Below are 19,752 nucleotides of genomic sequence, written 5' to 3'. Positions count from 1 at the left end.
CCTTCCCTGCTAGAGGGAGACGTAACTAAACTATCCCGATAAACCTTTCTAGCTTTAATGTTCCACGAACCTATGGATGCTTGTACACTTAACCTCCAATACCTGTAACAGCCCTTACTGAGCAAGAATAGCCCTTTTCTCCATTGGCACAGACAACCTTTCCATAGTAACACTCCAGAGCCACTCACTACCCATTGACTGGAGGTGGCACAAAGCCTGCTTGTCATCCCTATTCTTGTATATATGACATCTTTTGAAATATGGCTGAACAACTTTTTCTACGATTATACCCATACTTGTTTTTATAATGGCTATAGTAAGTTAAGAATTAGCAATTAATTGCTCCTCTGCCCACCCTCTCCACCCCCTGTCAAATCATTCTCATCTTTCAGGATTATAGATAATTAAAGTGCAGAATTCAAATATTTTTCCATTAAAAAAAAGAAGTCATCAGGTAAAACAAATGAAAGTATTCTCAGCTCTGTGTAAATGCATTCTACTGAGAATAGTGCTAATAAAAGACAACCAACAGTGTACACTTCAGGTAGTTAATAAAAATTTAATAGTAATACCATAAAATAAACAAACGTATAAAAATCAAGTATTTAGTTGTGGATGTTAGAAATAATATACGTAACAAATTCAGCATTGTACTGATAGTGCTGCAAGATAAGATTTAATTGTTCAAATTGTAAATTATGCCGATCAGGCTGCTTTGTATTCAGAATTTCAAAAATTCTGCTCTTACTACTAAAAGCATCTGGGATTTCAGACACGTCTAATGAAACGTAATACTCGGCATATTGCAGCTGAAGCTGTGTGACCATCATCTAAATGACTTAACTAAAGCCTCTCATAATGGAAATAAAAGAGGCATACATTTCTTCCCTTTGGAATACTAGTTACCAGAACTGTCACAGGGTCGAAATAAAAACAATTCCTTTTTCCTTTTTAGTTTCATACTGGCCTCGAAGCACAGCATGAGAGAAAGTGAGGAACAAAAAGGGCAATTCTACGTCATCCACTGGGCCAGTATCAGGATTCACAGGCTAATTTTTGTATAGGATATTCCTGGCTCTGGTCCTTAAAGAGAAACAGAAGCAATTAACCAACTTTAAATATTAGGAAATACAATTCTGCCATTCTTTTGTAATCAGAATTTTCAATGATTTCTAAGACTTTCTACAGCCTGTTTCCACTGAGCTAGTTCAGGAGACACACTGGTTGAAAAAGAACAGAATACAAACTTTAAGGCTAAAATTTCCATCTTCACAATGTAGAGACTTGAACAGGGCCCGTGACAAGGCGACACCAAGTAACCGGCCCTGAAAACAGGCGGACAGAAGAAAGGTCGCCCTTGAACCCACGACTGAAAAGCCCTGAGCAGGTCTTCCATGACATGAGCAGGTCTTGCAGCTTGAAGGCCTTTGCTGAAAGGGAAAGTTACCTTGCTGCTCGTGAATCTTCAAACCAGGAAGTCCAGTTCTCCGTCAGCCTCTTGGGCCTGCGGTAAATCTTCTTCAAAACGAGTACAACCAGTTCTGTCAGCCTCTTAAACTTTCCTTGTATGACTTATAAAGCACGTATTCTGTAGGTGGTAACTAAAGAACTCAATGAACAAAATAAAATAGATAAAATGCCAGAAACTTAGTTGAAAATGGTATATTTCTCCATCTTTTTCATGCACTCAGCATGCCCACCTTAAACCTGATATTTCACTTATAAAATATTGCTACATTTCCCACTGAAGCTTGTTATTCTTAGGAGCCAAATGTGAATGCTTCCATACAGGTGAGGATTAAAGAATACTCTGAGGATTATTCATCATTATCTGTAGACAAAAGAAAGAAATTTAAGTCACTTCACTGCACATCAAGCTATATGTATCTATGTGGTAAAAAACATTTTTTTTCACACTAAAGGAAAAGAGCTTTAATGTAGTTTTTGTTGTAATACCACAAGCTCAGTATAAAATATGCAGACAATACAATAAAGAATAGAGTAGGGAACAAAATCATCTATAAGCCAAAGATAACCAATGTTAGTGATTTTATATAAATCTTCAGATGCTTTCTTATGCATATACAAATATCTTTTTAAAAATTACAACAAAATACAGTTTGAGACTTGTTTTTCCCCTTGCGACACAGAGGATTTAAAGATGGTTAAGTAAGTGATAAAGCAAGATTATATAAAATGTTAATGACAGAATCTCAGTGGTAGATATATGGCTGTTAACTGCAAATTTCCTTCAACTTTTTGCATATGATGAAAATTTTACTTTGTTGAAAAAGACTATTTTATGGATATAGAATAATTAAATTAGCCATTTTTACTCACATACAAAATATCTTATATGAAATAAAAGGGTTATTTCCAATTTTTTTTTACTTTAAAAAAGTACTGTTGAATGAGTTAAACAGGCTTATTTAATCTTACATAGTAATTACTGTCTTCTACATTCCAGCAGAAGTGATCTTTGGTTAAAACGCAAGTGTCATCTCAAGCCCCGCACTGAGTAAAACCCTTTGCGAGCTCGCGAGCTCCCACTGCCTCAGGATGGAGCCTCGGATTGCAAAGCCCTTCGGCTGATGATCTGGCCTTTTTAATATTTCCAACCTGATCTACACCCATCGCTGATACTCCCCAGCGGTTCCTGTAATTTATGCTTTAGTGACACTGAATTGGTTATAGTTCCCTAATACAGTATTTTGCTTCCCTCTCACATACTGATGTGGGGTAAATTCCAATTCATCTTTCAAAATCCAAATCCGGTTTCCTGCCCCGTAGGAAGAACTACCCCGGCATCTCCATTTCTTCCAAACTAGCTGGATCCTCACTTGACGTGGCATACGTCTTCTGCTCCTGACGGTCTGCTGATCACTCTACTATAATTCACTTATTTTTTACAATTACAAAAGGTTTCAAATGGGAAAGTACAGAGAATAAACTAATGAACCACACATGTACCTAATACCTAGACTTCAGAAGAGTTAACTTCTGGCTGAATTAGTTTGGATTACTTACAAGGAGAAACAAGTCGCAGAGAGAGAGGACCCTTTCCTGATCTCAGTGCATTCTCTTCTTCTCCCGGGTGTATCATTGTCCTGAAATTGATGTGTATGTAGCCTTTCTGCCCATGGATTTTTACTTTTATTACACATAGGCACATCTAAATAAAGCCATGTAATATTTATTCAACTCACCATATTTGCGGGCTTATCCATATTTACTGATGGAATCTACTGTTTTAACTACTACACAGAATTTCATTGCATAAACAGCACAAAAGTTTATCTAAAAGGAGTGTGGAAGGAGGTATGTGCCTCCTTAATTCACAGGCTGGGCTGCTAAAACCAATGCTCTGCATGACGTGGTGGTCTCGGCGATTCCACACTGGCCACAGGTGTACGCCTTCTCTCCTTATGGAGTATTTTAGGGGTACGAAAAAAACACATTTTACTAGCTCTACTTGACTTCTGACTGCATAGTGCCTGGCGATGGACTGGCATGATTTTACCCACCGCCGCAGCTGTGGACGCTCTCACAGCCCCTCCCACCAACCCCCTCCCCCAACACAGAAAATAAAAGCATGTCAGTACCACACGCAGATGACACGACTTTATTATTACCTCCCACGTGTGGCCTAGAAGACGGCAGCTGTAGACAGCGAGACCAGGTTTAAGTATTTCCAGCAAGAAGGGCTCTAAAACAGTTACTTAAATGTCTGACATTTAACTGTCTTATGATCAATAATACAAAAAAGCAAATTAACTTATTCAGATAATGTAATGTACATTTTACAAACAGCTTAGACAGTCGCTATGTCAGTAAGTCGTCATGTTTTTTTTAGACAGGTTTCCAAGGTAGGCGTTTCGCTTTAACAGTTGTGCATTTTTTTCTAGGTTATGGGACCGGTACCGCTACCAGGCCTCGTGCAGGCCCCCCGCGCCCCCTCCCCTGCCCACTGGCGAGGGAGGGAAATCCGGCGCTGCTGCCTGCGTACTGTGCTGGCCTGGCCGGCGCTCGGGGGTCTGGAGGGGAAGCGGCCTTGCTGCTCTGGGAGCCACTCAGCTGCCGACAGGGCGTCAGCGGCACCCCGCGGCTCGGCGGGCCTCCAGAGCCGCGCACGCGAGGCGCCCCCAGGCCCTTGCCCCGCGACACGACCGGCACGCGCCCCGCCGCGGGCATCGGGGAGGCTGCACCGGGGCGGGCGGACGGGCGGCGGCCACCCGCGGACAGGGCCAGCTCGGGACTGCGCACCGACCTGCTGGAAGGAGTCACCCTCGGGGCGCCTGCCGGTCAGGAGGGGCGTCGCGGGGCGCGGAAGGGCCCCGGGGACCCAAGTGTCGGAAGACCCACCGGCGGGGCTTTTCAGTCCCTCACGGGGTTCCACACAATGGGGTCTAAGCTCTCAATCGAATCGGAAATCCGCAAGCTCCGGATAATGTTTAAGTTTACAGATTTATTTTGATGATAAGAAAAACAATCTTTTAATATTTAGGAAAAAGGTATCTATTTTATAATAATTCACGACACATTTTCAAAGACTAAGACTAGAGTGAACTTAGACTGAGGTGAACTTAGATTCTTAGAATCTGAAAAAAAAATCTTCCCCTTTAAAAGAATCCATATGTTATTTAAGTTCGAGCCGCCTGCATGATCATGCCCTTTTTGACAAGTGTGGAAAATTTTTCCTTTGTTTCATGGCCAAAAGAAGCTGTCTTCTGCGTAACTGACATGTTTTGTCTCATGAACACTGACTCATGTAATTAATCAGGTTTCCTGCTTTGCTAGAAAGATCAGCAAATTCGTGTATTCTTACTTCATTGTTGGCTTTATATTTTACTAGCTTGCTCATTTTGCCCAGTACGTTGACTTTCCCAAACACTTGCTTTGAGCTTAATTTTACCTTGTACGTATACATTTTAAAATGCAATCTTAAACTTCTTTGAACAAGATGGAATATAAATACATCTTATAAAAGTTTATATTGCTAAAATTAAGCACCAACATTGTAAAGCCTCAGTTTTAGCCTAGAAATCTTATTTTTAAAGCAACAGGATTAATTTTTTTTTTTTTTTTTTTTTTTTTTTGAGAGGGCATCTCTCATATTTATTGATCAAATGGTTGTTAACAACAATAAAATTCAGTATAGGGGGGTCAATGCTCAATGTACAATCATTAATCCATCTCAAGCCTAATTCTCGTCAGTCTCCAATCTTCTGAAGCATAACGAACAAGTTCTTACATGGTGAACGAATTCTTACAGAGTGAATAAATTCTTACATGGTGAACAGTACAAGGGCAGTCATCACAGAAACTTTCGGTTTTGATCATGCAATATGACCTATAAACCATCAGGTCAAATATGAATATTCATTTGATTTTTGTACTTGATTTATATGTTGATCCCACATTTCTCCTATTATTATTATTATTTTTATTTTTAATAAAATGCTGAAGTGGTAGGTAGATGCAAGATAAAGGTAGAAAACATAGTTTAGTGCTGTAAGAAGGCAAATGTAGATGATCAGATGATCAGGTGTGTGCCTATGGACTAAGTATTAATCCAGGCTAGACAAGGGCAGCAAAACATCCACAGATGCAGAAGATTTCTCTCAAAACAGGGGGGGTGAGGTTCTGAGCCTCACCTCTGTTGATCCCCAAATTCTCACCTGATGGCCCCCCTGCGACTGTGCCTGTCTTAGGTTGTTCCTCCCTTGAGGAATCTTACCCGTCTCTGGCTAACCAGTCATCTTCCGGGGCCATACAGGGAAATGTAAAGTTGGTAAGTGAGAGAGAAGCCATATTGTTTGCAAAGGTTAGCTTTTTACTTCTTTGCAGATTTATGCCCTGTGGCTTCTATGCCCAGCACTTGTCTCGAGGTATCTTTACCACCTGGAGGAATTATGATACTCGGTAAATTCGATATGAGGCACGAATTCTATTTAAAGTTTGTAATTAGGAAGGAAGAAGAAAAGCTATAGATGTAGCATATGAAGGAAACTTGGGAGGATTGATTATTTCTTTGACATATCTTCTTGTATAGTACCTTAAGTATGTATAGGTTTTAAACTACTAACTAATTTGCACACACATATTGACATAATAGGAATACGGTGACATAAACAAAGCAAATCTATAATTACCAGCCATCTCCAGTGAAGCCAAGAAAACCATTTAGGCACCCTAGGCATTTGTGAAAATTTATCTATGATATGATGGATATTTTCCAACTGTACTTGAACCATCAGACAAATTAAAGCAGCCCATTTCTGGGATCTGTTCACATCCCATATGTTCTTTTAACCATAGATAGTCTATAGTCATGAGATTTTGGGGTGCTACAACTTGCACCCCTCCCAACTCCTGGTTGAGTTCCAACAGACAGATCCGGTCAAATTCGTTGTCTCACTGTATGCACATGCCAGCCTAGACATCTCCCTCCTCCTTCTCATGGCAAGTCCAGGAGATGGTGGGCTGGATGCAGCCACAACCGCAGCATCGTCCGGATCCCTGTGGAGGCTTTTTGATGATCATCCCCCGGCACGAGTCCTCCAGAGAGTGCTGATGCCGGAAGCTCCTCCTCATATCGTATCTTAGTTCATTTTCTGGGTATCCAAGCTAGGCCTTGATCTTCTGCGTAGAAACAAACAGACCCTTTGCCCACACTTTGACATGCCCTCTATACCACTGTGCAGAACTCATTGGAGGTCAGCACACAGTAACTGCTTTTTTTTTTTTTTTTTAATTAAGAGAAAGGAATATTATCAGAAAAGAGTACCTCCATAGCTGATCATCTGACACCCTTTAAGTGATCAACATTAAGGATATTTAAAGCATGCGTTGATCTTTGATTTACCAATAGTTTTATCCTGTTAAGGAGTAATCCCCCTTTTCTTTCTTTCTTTCTTTTTTTTTTTTTTTTAAATTTTTAATCTACACTTACCTGAAGAATACTATGTTTACTATGCTCTCCCCTATATCAGGTCCCCCCTAACAACCACATTACGGTTACTGTCCATCAGCTTAGCAAAATGTTGTAGAGTCACTACTTGTCCTCTCTGTGTTGTGCAGCCCACCCTCCCCTTTCTCCCTCCCCCCCATGCATGCTAATCTTAATACCCCCCTTCTTCTTCCCCCCCCTTATCCCTCCCTGCCCACCCATCCTCCCCAGTTCCTTTCCCTTTGGTACCTGTTAGTCCATTTTTGGGTTCTGTAATTCTGCTGCTGTTTTGTTCCTTCAGTTTTTCCTTTGTTCCTATACTCCTCAGATGAGTGAAATCATTTGGTATTTCTCTTTCTCCGCTTGGCTTATTTCACTGAGCATAATACTCTCCAGCTCCATCCATGTTGCTGCAAATGGTTGGATTTTTCCACTTCTTATGGCTGAGTAGTATTCCATTGTGTATATGTACCACATCTTCTTTATCCATTCATCTACAGATGGACATTTAGGTTGCTTCCAATTCTTGGCTATTGTAAATAGTGCTGCGATAAACATAGGAGTGCATCTGTCTTTCTCAAACTTGATTGCTGCGTTCTTAGGGTAAATTCCTAGGAGTGGAATTCCTGGGTCAAATGGTAGGTCTGTTTTGAGCATTTTGATGCACCTCCATACTGCTTTCCACAATGGTTGAACTAATTTACATTCCCACCAGCAGTGTAGGAGGGTTCCCCTTTCTCCACAGCCTCGCCAACATTTGTTGTTGTTTGTCTTTTGGATGGCAGCTATCCTTACTGGTGTGAGGTGATACCTCATTGTAGTTTTAATTTGCATTTCTCTGATAATTAGCGATGTGGAGCATCTTTTCATGTGTCTCTTGGCCATCTGTATTTCTTTTTTGGAGAACTGTCTGTTCAGTTCCTCTGCCCATTTTTTAATTGGGTTATTTGTTTTTTGTTTGTTGAGGCGTGTGAGCTCTTTATATATTCTGGACGTCAAGCCTTTATCAGATCTGTCATTTTCAAATATATTCTCCCATACTGTAGGGTTCCTTTTTGTTCTATTGATGGTGTCTTTCGCTGTACAGAAGCTTTTCAGCTTAATGTAGTCCCACTTGCTCATTTTTGCTGTTGTTTTCCTTGCCCGGGGAGATATGTTCAAGAAGAGATCACTCATGTTTATGTCTAAGAGGTTTTTGCCTATGTTTTTTTCCAAGAGTTTAATGGTTTCGTGACTTACATTCAGGTCTTTGATCCATTTTGAGTTTACCTTTGTATATGGGGTTAGACAATGGTCCAGTTTCATTCTCCTACATGTAGCTGTCCAGTTTTGCCAGCACCATCTGTTGAAGAGACTGTCATTTTGCCATTGTATGTCCATGGCTCCTTTATCAAATATTAATTGACCATATATGTTTGGGTTAATTTCTGGGGTCTCTAATCTGTTCCACTGGTCTGTGGCTCTGTTCTTGTGCCAGTACCAAATTGTCTTGATTACTATGGCTTTGTAGTAGAGCTTGAAGTTGGGGAGTGAGATCCCCCCTACTTTATTCTTCTTTTTCAGGATTGCTTTGGCTATTCGGGGTCTTTGGTGTTTCCATATGAATTTTTGAATTATTTGTTCCAATTCATTGAAGAATGTTGCTGGTAATTTGAGAGGGATTGCATCAAATTTGTATATTGCTTTTGGCAGGATGGCCATTTTGACGATATTAATTCTTCCTAGCCATGAGCATGGGATGAGTTTCCATTTATTAGTGTCCCCTTTAATTTCTCTTAAGAGTGACTTGTAGTTTTCAGAGTATAAGTCTTTCACTTCCTTGGTTAGGTTTATTCCTAGGTATTTTATTCTTTTTGATGCAATGGTGAATGGAATTGTTTTCCTGATTTCTCTTTCTATTGATTCGTTGTTAGTGTATAGGAAAGCTACAGATTTCTGTGTGTTGATTTTGTATCCTGCAACTTTGCTGTATTCCGATATCAGTTCTAGTAGTTTTGGAGTGGAGTCTTTAGGGTTTTTTATGTACAGTATCATATCATCTGCAAATAGTGACAGTTTAACTTCTTCTTTACCAATCTGGATTCCTTGTATTTCTTTGTTTTGTCTGATTGCCGTGGCTAGGACCTCCAGTACTATGTTAAATAACAGTGGGGAGAGTGGGCATCCCTGTCTGGTTCCCGATCTCAGTGGAAATGCTTTCAGCTTCTCGCTGTTCAGTATAATGCTGGCTGTGGGTTTATCATATATGGCCTTTATTATGTTGAGGTACTTGCCCTCTATTCCCATTTTGCTGAGAGTTTTTATCATGAATGGATGTTGAATTTTGTCAAATGCTTTTTCAGCATCTATGGAGATGATCATGTGGTTTTTGTCTTTCTTTTTGTTGATGTGGTGGATGATGTTGATGGATTTTCGAATGTTGTACCATCCTTGCATCCCTGGGATGAACCCCACTTGGTCATGGTGTATGATCCTTTTGATATACTGTTGAATTCTGTTTGCTAATATTTTATTGAGTATTTTTGCATCTACGTTCATCAGGGATATTGGTCTGTAATTTTCTTTTTTGGTGGGGTTTTTGCCTGGTTTTGGTATTAGGGTGATGTTGGCTTCATAGAATGAGTTTGGGAGTATTCCCTCTTCTTCTATTTTGTGGAACACTTTAAGGAGAATGGGTATTATGTCTTCTCTGTGTGTCTGATAAAATTCCGAGGTAAATCCGTCCGGCCCCGGGGTTTTGTTCTTGGGTAGTTTTTTGATTACTGTTTCAATTTCTTTGCTTGTAATTGGTTTGTTTAACTTTTGTGTTTCTTCCTTGGTCAGTCTTGGGAGGTTGTATTTTTCTAGGAAGTTGTCCATTTCTTCTAGGTTTTCCAGCTTGTTGGCATATAGGTTTTCATAGTAGTCTTTAATAATTCTTTGTATTTCTGTGGAGTCTGTCGTGATTTTTCCATTCTCATTTCTGATTATGTTGATTTGTGTTGACTCTCTTTTTCTCTTAATAAGTTGGGCTAGAGGCTTATCTATTTTGTTTATTTTCTCAAAGAACCAGCTCTTGGTTTCGTTGATTTTTGCTATTGTTTTATTCTTCTCAATTTTGTTTATTTCTTCTCTGATCTTTATTATGTCCCTCCTTCTGCTGACTTTAGGCCTCATTTGTTCTTCTTTTTCCAGTTTTAATAATTGTGATGTTAGACTATTCATTTGGGATTGTTCTTCCTTCTTCAAGTGTGCCTGGATTGCTATATACTTTCCTCTTAAGACTGCTTTCGCTGCATCCCACAGAAGTTGGGGCTTAGTGTTGTTGTTGTCATTTGTTTCTATATATTCCTTGATCTCTATTTTGATTTGTTCATTGATCCATTGATTATTTAGTAGCATGTTGTTAAGCCTCCATGTGTTTGTGAGCCTTTTTGTTTTCTTTGTAGAATTTATTTCTACTTTCATACCTTTGTGGTCTGAAAAATTGGTTGGTAGAATTTCAATATTGTGGAATTTACTGAGGCTCTTTTTGTGAGCTAGTATGTGGTCTATTCTAGAGAATGTTCCATGTGCACTTGAGAAGAATGTATATCCTGTTGCTTTTGGATGTAAAGTTCTATAGATGTCTATTAGGTCCATCTGTTCTAGTGTGTTGTTCAGTGCCTGTGTGTCTTTACTTATTTTCTGCCCGGTGGATCTATCCTTTGGGGTGAGTGGTGTGTTGAAGTCTCCTACAATGAATGCATTGCAGTCTATTTCCCTCTTTAGTTCTGTTAGTATTTGCTTCACATATGCTGGTGCTCCTGTATTGGGTGCATATATATTTAGAATGGTTATATCCTCTTGTTGGACTAAGCCCTTTATCATTATGTAGTGGCCTTCTTTATCTCTTGTTACTTTCTTTGTTTTGAAGTCTATTTTGTCTGATATTAGTACTGCAACCCCTGCTTTCTTCTCACTGTTGTTTGCCTGAAATATGTTTTTCCATCCCTTGACTTTTAGTCTATGCTTATCTTTGGGTTTAAGGTGAGTTTCTTGTAAGCAGCATATAGATGGGTCTTGCTTTTTTATCCATTCTATTACTCTATGTCTTTTGATTGGTGCATTAAGTCCATTTACATTTAGGGTGACTATTGAAAGATATGTACTTATTGCCATTGCAGGCTTTAGATTCGTGGTTACCAAAGGTTCAAGGTTAGCTTCTTTAGTATCTTACTGCCTAACTTAGCTCGCTTATTGAGCTGTTATATACACTGTCTGGAGAGTCTTTTCTTCTCTCCCTTCTTATTCCTCCTCCTCCCTTCTTCATATGTTGTGTGTTTTGTTCTGTGCTCTTTTTAGGGGTGCTCCCATCTAGAGCAGTCCCTGTAGGATGCCCTGTAGCGGTGGTTTGTGGGAAGCAAATTCCCTCAGCTTTTGCTTGTCTGGGAATTGTTTGATCCCACCATCATATTTAAATGATAGTCGTGCTGGATACAGTATCCTTGGTTCAAGGCCCTTCTGTTTCATTGCATTAAGTATATCATGCCATTCTCTTCTGGCCTGTAGGGTTTCTGTTGAGAAGTCTGATGTTAGCCTGATTGGTTTTCCTTTATAGGTGACCCTCTTCTCTCTAGCTGCCTTTAAAACTCTTTCCTTGTCCTTGATCCTTGCCATTTTAATTATTATGTGTCTTGGTGTTGTCCTCCTTGGATCCTTTCTGTTGGGGGTTCTGTATAATTCCATGGTCTGTTCGATTATTTCCTCCCCCAGTTTGGGGAAGTTTCCAGCAATTATTTCTTCAAAGACCCTTTCTATCCCTTTTCCTCTTTCTTCCTCTTCTGGTATCCCTATAATACGAATGTTTTTCCTTTTGTATTGGTCACATATTTCTCTTAGTGTTGTTTCATTCCTGGAGATCCTTTTATCTCTCTCTATGTCAGCCTCTATACGTTCCTGTTCTCTGGCTTCTATTCCTTCAATGGCCTCTTGCATCTTATCCATTCTGCTTATAAATCCTTCCAGGGATTGTTTCACTTCTGTGATCTCTTTCCTGACATCTGTGATCTCCTTCCGGACTTCATCCCACTGCTCTTGCACTTTTCTCTGCATCTCATCCCACTGCTCTTGCATTTTTCTCTGCATCTCATCCCATTGCTCTTGCATTTTTTTCTGCATCTCTGTCAGCATGTTCATGATTTTTATTTTGAATTCTTTTTCAGGAGGACTAGTTAGGTCTGTCTCCTTCTCAGGTGTTGTCTCTGTGATCTTTGTCTGCCTGTAGTTTTGCCTTTTCATGGTGATAGAGATAGTCTGCAGAGCTGGTACAAGTGACCGCTGGAAGAGCTTCCCTTCTTGTTGGTTTGTAGCCTTTTCCTGGGAGAATAGCGACCTCTAGTGGCTTGTGCTGGGCAGCTGTGCGCAGACAGGGCTTCTGCTTCCTGCCCAGTTGCTTTGGGGTTTATCTCCACTGTTGCTGTGGGCTTGGCCTGGCTGGGGCTGTTCCTCCAAAATGGTGGAGCCCCGTTAGAGGGGGAGCAGCCAGGAGACTATTTATCTCCGTAAGGGGCCTCTGTGCTCCCTGCTGCCCAGGGGGTTAGAGTGCCCAGAGATCCCCAGATTCCCTGCTTCTGGTCTAAGTGACCTGTCCTGCCCCTTTAAGATTTCCAAAAAGCACTCTCCAAACCAAAACAACAACAGCAACAATGAGAGAGGGAACAGAAAGGAAAAAAAAAAGAAAAAACACGCGATTTTTTTTTTTTTTTTTTTCCTCAGGTGCCGGTCCCAGGCACCCGCGCACTGGTTCTGCTGCCCTGTCTCCCTAGCACCAGGGTCCCTGTCCTTTCAAGGCTTCCAAAAAGCACCCACCCACCGGTCCCGCAGGGAAGGAACGCTCAATATTCTTTGTCCTCAGGCACTGGTCCCACGCACCCGCTCACCAGTCCTGCCGCCCTGCCTCCCTAGCACCGGGGTCCCTGTCCCTTCAAGGCTTCCAAAAAGCACTTGGCAAAAAGAGAGAAAAAAAAGGGGAAAAACGCGCGATTTCTTCCGTCCTCAGGTGCTGGTCTCAGGCACCCACCCACCGGTCCCACAGGGAAAAATGCGGGATATTCTTTGTCCTCAGGTGCCGGTCCCAGGCACCCGCTCACCAGTCCCGCCGCCCTGCCTCCCTAGCACCGGGGTCCCTGTCCCTTTTAGGCTTCCAAAAAGCACTCGCAGAAAAGAGAAAAAAAAAGGGGGAAAAACGCGCGATTTCCTCTGTCCTCAAGTGCCGGTCTCAGGCACCCGCCCACCGGTCCCGCAGGGAAAAACGGGGGATATTCTTTGTCCTCAGGCGCCGGTCCCAGCCACCCGCTCACCAGTCCCGCCACCGTGCCTCCCTAGCACTGGGGTCCCCGTCCCTTCAAGGCTTCCAAAAAGCGCTTGCCATAAAGAGAAAAAAAAAAAGGGGAAAAACGCGCGACCTCCTCCGTCCTCAGGCACCGGTCTCAGGCACCCGCCCCCAGGTCTCGCAGGGAGAAACGCGGGATATTCTTTGTCCTCCGGCGCTGTTCCCAGGCACCTCCTCACCGGTCCCGCCACCCTGCCTCCCCAGCAACGGGGGCCCGTCCCTCTAAGGCTTCCAAAAAGCGCTCGCCAAAAAAAAAAACTGCTCCGGTTTCTCTCCACCCGCCGGGAGCCGGGGGGAGGGGCGCTCGGGTCCCGCCGGGCCGGGGCCTGTATCCTACCCCCTCCACAAGGCGCTGGGTTCTCGCAGGTGTGGATGTGGTCTGGATGTTGTCCTGTGTCCTGTGGTCTCTATTTTAGGAAGATTTTTCTTTGTTATATTTTCATAGCTCTATGTGTTTTTGGGAGGAGATTTCCACTGCTCTACTCACGCCGCCATCTTGGCTCCCGCCTCCAACAGGATTAATTTTTTGACAAATATTCTAGAAATGAATTCTTGTCCAGAATATTTAGAATCAGTTTACAAATTTATTTAAAAAGTAAACTCATTACTTCATTATGAGATACTCAAAAACAAAAACACCACATATTATTTATCTTGCTTACCACTTCATTTACTAAACTTGGTGTCAAGTAACTTAAAGCTTTTCACAAAAAAATTAAATGCTCCCAGAATAAAGGCTTGTATCAAGGACTATCTACAGAACTTGGTATATATATAAAAAAAGACCCTGGTATATAAACTATCAGGGAAATTTCAAAAGTTTCAAGATATTCTGTGTGATGGAACATCTTCATTAGGAAAAGCCTATATCCCACTTTGAAGAAACTATTATTTTTTGGGATATGTAAGTTCTCCCATTTTTCCCCCAAAGTGGTGGTGTTATTTCATAGTCCTTGAACAGCCATCCTTTAGAGAAGAGCCCCCTTGAGTGTCGTGATAGTCACGGTGGTGGCCGTGGACTCCTGAGACTCCCTGCATGTGCTGGCCACTCACGGTCACTGGAGGGCTGAGCGCCGAGGGACTGAGCAGTGTTGCGCTCCCCCTCCGCTCGCGTCCCGGGTGTTCATGAGCTTTGAGGAAAGGAACTGTCTCCATAAAAGTGCAGGTGAGGCAGCAGGTGCTGATGGAGAAGCTGCAGCAAGTAACCCGGAAGCTCCAGCCAAGATCATTCATGAAGGTGCTGCACTAAACAACAGGTGTTCAGTGTAGAAGAAACAGCCTCTATGGAAGAAGATGCCATCTGGGACTTTCATAGCAAGAGAGGAGAAGTCAATGCCTGGCTTCAAAACTTCAAAGGACAAGCTGACTCTTTTTTTAGGGGCTAATGCAGGTGGTGACTTTCAGCTGAAGCTGATGTTCCAGTTACAATTCCCCAAATCCTAGGGCCTTTAAGAATTATGCTAAATCTACTTTGCCTGTGTTGTATAAATGCAGCAAAGCCTGGATGACAGCACGTGTGTCTACAACAAAGTTAACTGAATATTTTTAGCCCAGTGTTGAAATTCTTTTCAGAATATTACTGCTCTCTGACGATGCCTCTGGCCACCCAAGGGCTCTGGCGGAGATGTGCGATGAGATGAATGTTGATTTCATGCCTGTTCACACTACATCCATCCTGCAGCCCAAGGATCAAGAAATTGTTTTGACTTTCGAGTCTTATTATCTTAAAAATACATTTCATGAGGCTACAGCTGCCATAGGATCTGGGCAAAGTCAATTGAAAAACCCTCTGAAAAGGATTTATTATTCTAGATGCCATTAGGAGCATTCGTGATGCATGGGAGAAGGTCAAGATACCAGCATTCACAGGGGTTTGGAAGAAGTTGATTCCCACCCTCACGGGTGACTCGGAGGGGTTCACACCTTGAGTGGAGGAAGTCGCTGCACACGTGGCGGACACAGCAGGAGAACAGGAAGTGCAAGTGGGGCCTGAGGATGTGACTGAGTTGCTGCGTCTCAGGATCAAACTTGAGCGGATGAGAAGCTGCTTCTTACATACAAAGAAGGTGGTTTCTTGAGATGGAATCTACTCCTGGCGAAGATGTGTGAGGATTATTGAAATGATGACAAAGGATTTAGAATATTACATGAACTTAGTTGATAAAGCAGTGACAGGGTTTGAGAGGATTGACTCCAGTTTTGAAAGTTCTCATGTGGGTAAAATGCTATCAAACAGCATCACATGCTCCAGAGAAGGCGTCTGTGGAAGGAAGGGTGAGCTGATGCGGCCAAGTTCACCGGTGTGTTAGTTTAAGAAATGGCCACAGCCACCCCAGCTTTCAGCAGCCACTACCACTCGATGAGTCAGTAGCCATCAACACTGGGGCAAGACCCTCTACCAGCAAAAGATTACAACTCACTGAAAAGTCAGATGATGGTTAGTATGTTTTTCAGCAAGAAAAGGATTTTTTTTAAATATTTTCTTTTTTTATTAAGGTATCATTGATATATAATCTTATGAAGGTTTCACAAGAAAAACAATGTGGTTATTATATTCACCCTTGACATGATCAACTCCCCCCATACCCCACTGTAGTCACTGTCCATCAGTGTAGTAAGATGATACAGAGTCACAAATTGCCTTCTCTGAGCTACACTGTCTTCCCCGTGACCCCAGACACACCCTGTGCTCCAATCGTGATACCCCACAATCCCCTTCTCCCTCCGTCCCCACCCACCCCCTTTGGTAACCACTAGCCCCTTCTTGGAGTCTGTGAGTCTGCTGCTATTTTATTCCTTCAGGTTTGCTTTGTTGTTATACTCCACAAGAAAAGGATTTTTTTAAATAAGGCATGTATGGTTTTTTGGACATAGTGCCACTGCACACCAGTGAGACCACAGTATAGTGTGCACATGACTTACACAGGCGCTTGGGGGCCAGGCAGTCCATGTGACCTGCTCTATCGGTGGCATTGGGGCCAGACCCATGACGGCTCTGACGTGCATTTGTAGCTTCAAGACAGATCTTATTCCGATCCTGGTTGGAAATAACTCTCCATGATGACAACTCTCCATGAGAACTCTCTGAGTTTACCAGAATACTGCTGCCAGATTAAACTTTATAAACCACCTCTTTCACTGTCAGTTTTTTCATTCAAAAACCTTCACTGATATCCTTCCAAGTAGTTTAAGCATTTTACAGTATCTTATCATGAAGAATAATTCTCAACAAGAAGTTTCCAGTATGACCCACTTAATCCTAATACGCGTTAATTACTGGTTCACTGTTTTCCCCACAAGTTAAGCACTAAACTTCTTTCCATTTTTCACAGCCCAACATCCCCTTCTCTAATTCCAGCTGCACTGAAAAGTATTTTAGAATGAAAATTTAATATAGTTTTATACTTTCATATATATTTATGTCTCATCTCCCAGGAAACTGTACACAACATAAGCACAGATGATGTCCACAGAAATAACTGCCAGGCACACCAGACCCGTGCACAGGTACTTAGAGAACTCACAGTACGCGAGATTGGAGATCATCTCTTTACTTTATAGCAAAAGAAACTTAAACTTAGATGAAATAAATCACCCAGTGTGACATGACTAGCTTGTCAGAGGCAGGACTATATACTGTTCTCTTGGTTCCAGGTTTAGGGCTCTTGACTACATTTAAGAGGAAAAACGATTTTCAACTTCAGTTACTTTTAAAAAGTCCTAACATATTTTGAGTAATCCTATAGGTAAATATTTTCCAACTATAAAAATAGTTTATGTTCAAATCACTATAGATGAACTCTATTTACTCTGAATTGAAGAGATTATATTTGGTATTAGTTAGGAAAAATTTTAAATATTGCTCAAGTATATGTGTCTAAAAGTTTAATATTACATCCTTGATAAGAAAGTATTATCATTTTTTAGAGCAGTCCAATAGGGAAGCTTTTAAAAAAATCTCATTCAAATGCACCTATAAATTAAATAAAAAGTCAACTTAAAGTACTTATGTCAACAAAAGTGTATCACAGAATCTGTACAAGTATGTGACATGATTGATTTGATAATTGTTTAAAAGTACTAGATATGGTTCTGGTGGTTCATCAAAATGCACGTGATATAAGCTGTCAATTCACATTTGTCATCTTGGTTTTTGTGCGTTTACTGAGAATATGAAGAGGTGAGGGAATCTTACCTTCTTGATAGGCTCCATCCGCCATGACTAAATGAAGGATCTTAGCATAAAGGTGCTGATGCTCATTTCCCAAAATATTCTGAACTATTGTTGAACAGACCTCGATATTTTCATCTTCATCCTCATGAATAGCCTATGCCAGATTACCCAATATAAATTAACATCTGAATATTCACTTCGTTTATTATTTACAATAAATCTTTCAACCTATAAAAACCACTGACATTTCATTAGTAATTCAAACAGAGTGTAACAGGGGAAAGTTTAAATCTCTGGGTTTAAAATTTAACACTAACATTGACTTGAAAATGAACTTGAGGAGCCCCCAACCCTGTAAACCCCTAGCGGTGGGGGCAGTTTCCCTTGGTCCCCCGTCTCTGAGCCCGCGTGCAGAAAGCTGACTTTGCAGAAGCCAAGCCTTCCTGTCCCAGGGACTGAGGAGGAACCAATAAGAGAAACAAAGAGCAATTCAATCAGTGCAAGAATGTCTGCCGAGATCCTTGCAAGTGGCTACTTTATGTGTCTGTGGCCATGCACACCACAGCCTCTGTCCCACAGGTTTCCCCTTTAAAAGCCCTGTTTGTGCTTTGCGGGGGACAGTGGCTCTTTAAGGCAGGAGCCTGCCACTCCCTCATTTGCTGGCTAATTAATAAATATATTTTCCTTTCCTTAAAACCTTGTCATTGTGTTTTGTGATTTGACTGGTGACAAGGACTGGTTTTTGGTAACAAGGGCATATTTCAAATTAAAGGTTTTAACTGACAATTTACTTACCTTTATTTTCTCATAAACCCCAAAGAACTTTTCAAAGCCCATTTCCTGTTCTAGGTGAAGTCTCAGTTCCTCTAAGTGGTTGAAGACACTATCGCATTCACATTCACTAGTGATCTCACCATCGCTGTCATCTGAAAAACACGAGTACAGAGAAGGTATTTTGTGACTAAAAAGTATGACTGAATAAAATGATTTCTTACCTTACCAGACTAAAATTCTATGACAAGTGAACAATGTCACTGTAGTAGACTCCTTGTATTTTCAATATGCAGTTTCTGTTGTGATAATATGTGCCACTTACATAGGTAATCGATGTATATATGAATCTGTCTGTCTTAATAAGAAAGTTACTTTGGGAAACTTTTATAGACACAAAAAGCAAATTAGGTCAGAATAAGAAAATTCATAGACCTGTTATCTAGTTTAGTATAAATGGAAAAAGTGTACCTATATGTTTTGCATTGGGACAATGAACCCTAATTGCTAATTTTTAAAAAGTTGGTATTGAACATGGGCCAAAACATGAAAAAGCATGCAGAAGGCAGGTGACCTAACATGCCTATCAGAGAACTTGAGGAAAGTGCCTAGAAAGTATTATAAATGCTCTATGTTTTATGTCACTTAGATGTCCAGGATTCTTGGAAAAGTCTATTAAAAGACAGAATTACTGAAGAATTTCTTTTACACATTAGCTCTTCTTCCCAAATACACATAACACAGTTCCTGAAAAACACAAATTTTCTATGCATCTTGTGGGTGATGCTATGAACAAAGAATAGTTTCCACACCTAAAAGTAGAATACTTAAGTTTAAAACCTGCTTTTGGTGTTACATTAGCCCTAATGGTCAGTCACGCTCACGTGGAAGCTCTTTGTAAAACAAAGTGCTAAGGCACTAAATTATTATCTTCATGAGCAGAAAGATAAATGAAGAAATGGAGGATAACAACAACAAAAAATACTTCAAAAAAGCATTTCCATAATTTAATGAGAAAGAAATGGAGTAACATGTTTGCACACTGATGTGAAAGAAAAACAATAATGTCTGAGACACAGACGCGTGCTTCGGTCTTCATTCTAGAGCTGGAAATGGTTCACATCAGGTGCTAGAAAAATACCCCGGAAACATCTGCACACACTGGGAGGGCAAAGGCCGGTGCCGGGCGCACCTGAGTGCCAGTCTTCGTTCAGGGCGCTCTCGCTGCTGGGGTTGTCGTCCTCCGCCAGCTCGGGCCCGGGGGCGGGGGGCCCCCCCGGCCTGCTCTGCAGCCCCGGCTCCTCCTCCTCGCTGCCCGCATCCCCTGGCCGCTCCTTGAGCAGCTGCTCCATTGAGGCCTGCAGCGCCTGCAGGTCTGTGTCCGATTCTTCAAAGACACTGAAATGTACAAATCACACATTAACCAGACTTTACCTCATTCTGAAATTTTACCTCAACTTAATATGCCACGCACTCCTTTCTACTTAAAAGTACTAAGAGTGGATA

The 19,752-nt window shown here is 41.5% G+C and overlaps 1 protein-coding gene across 9 annotated transcripts in view; it reads right to left on the bottom strand.

The window, feature by feature from the left end:
- Positions 1–545: 545 nt before the first annotated feature.
- NEK1 (NIMA related kinase 1) overlaps positions 546–19,752 on the bottom strand; it is a 186,719-nt gene continuing 167,512 nt past the window's right edge. For 2 of the 9 annotated variants that reach the window (XM_073232823.1, XM_073232829.1), the window contains 4 exons: positions 19,439–19,644; positions 18,271–18,401; positions 17,497–17,629; positions 13,882–15,393 (listed from right to left, as the gene is read on the bottom strand). In XM_073232823.1, coding sequence (XP_073088924.1) covers positions 15,353–15,393; positions 17,497–17,629; positions 18,271–18,401; positions 19,439–19,644 — 511 coding nt within the window. In that variant the 3' untranslated portion in view covers positions 13,882–15,352. Of the gene's footprint in view, positions 1,832–13,877; positions 15,394–17,496; positions 17,630–18,270; positions 18,402–19,438; positions 19,645–19,752 lie in introns of those variants that run through there. The other 7 variants (XM_036998866.2, XM_073232824.1, XM_073232826.1 and 4 more) reach the window with 7 other exon arrangements.

The sequence above is a fragment of the Manis javanica genome, chromosome 3, assembly GCF_040802235.1.
Source record: "Manis javanica isolate MJ-LG chromosome 3, MJ_LKY, whole genome shotgun sequence".
In the NCBI taxonomy this organism is placed as follows: Eukaryota; Metazoa; Chordata; class Mammalia; order Pholidota; family Manidae; genus Manis; species Manis javanica.
This window is presented reverse-complemented; position numbering and strand designations above follow the sequence as displayed.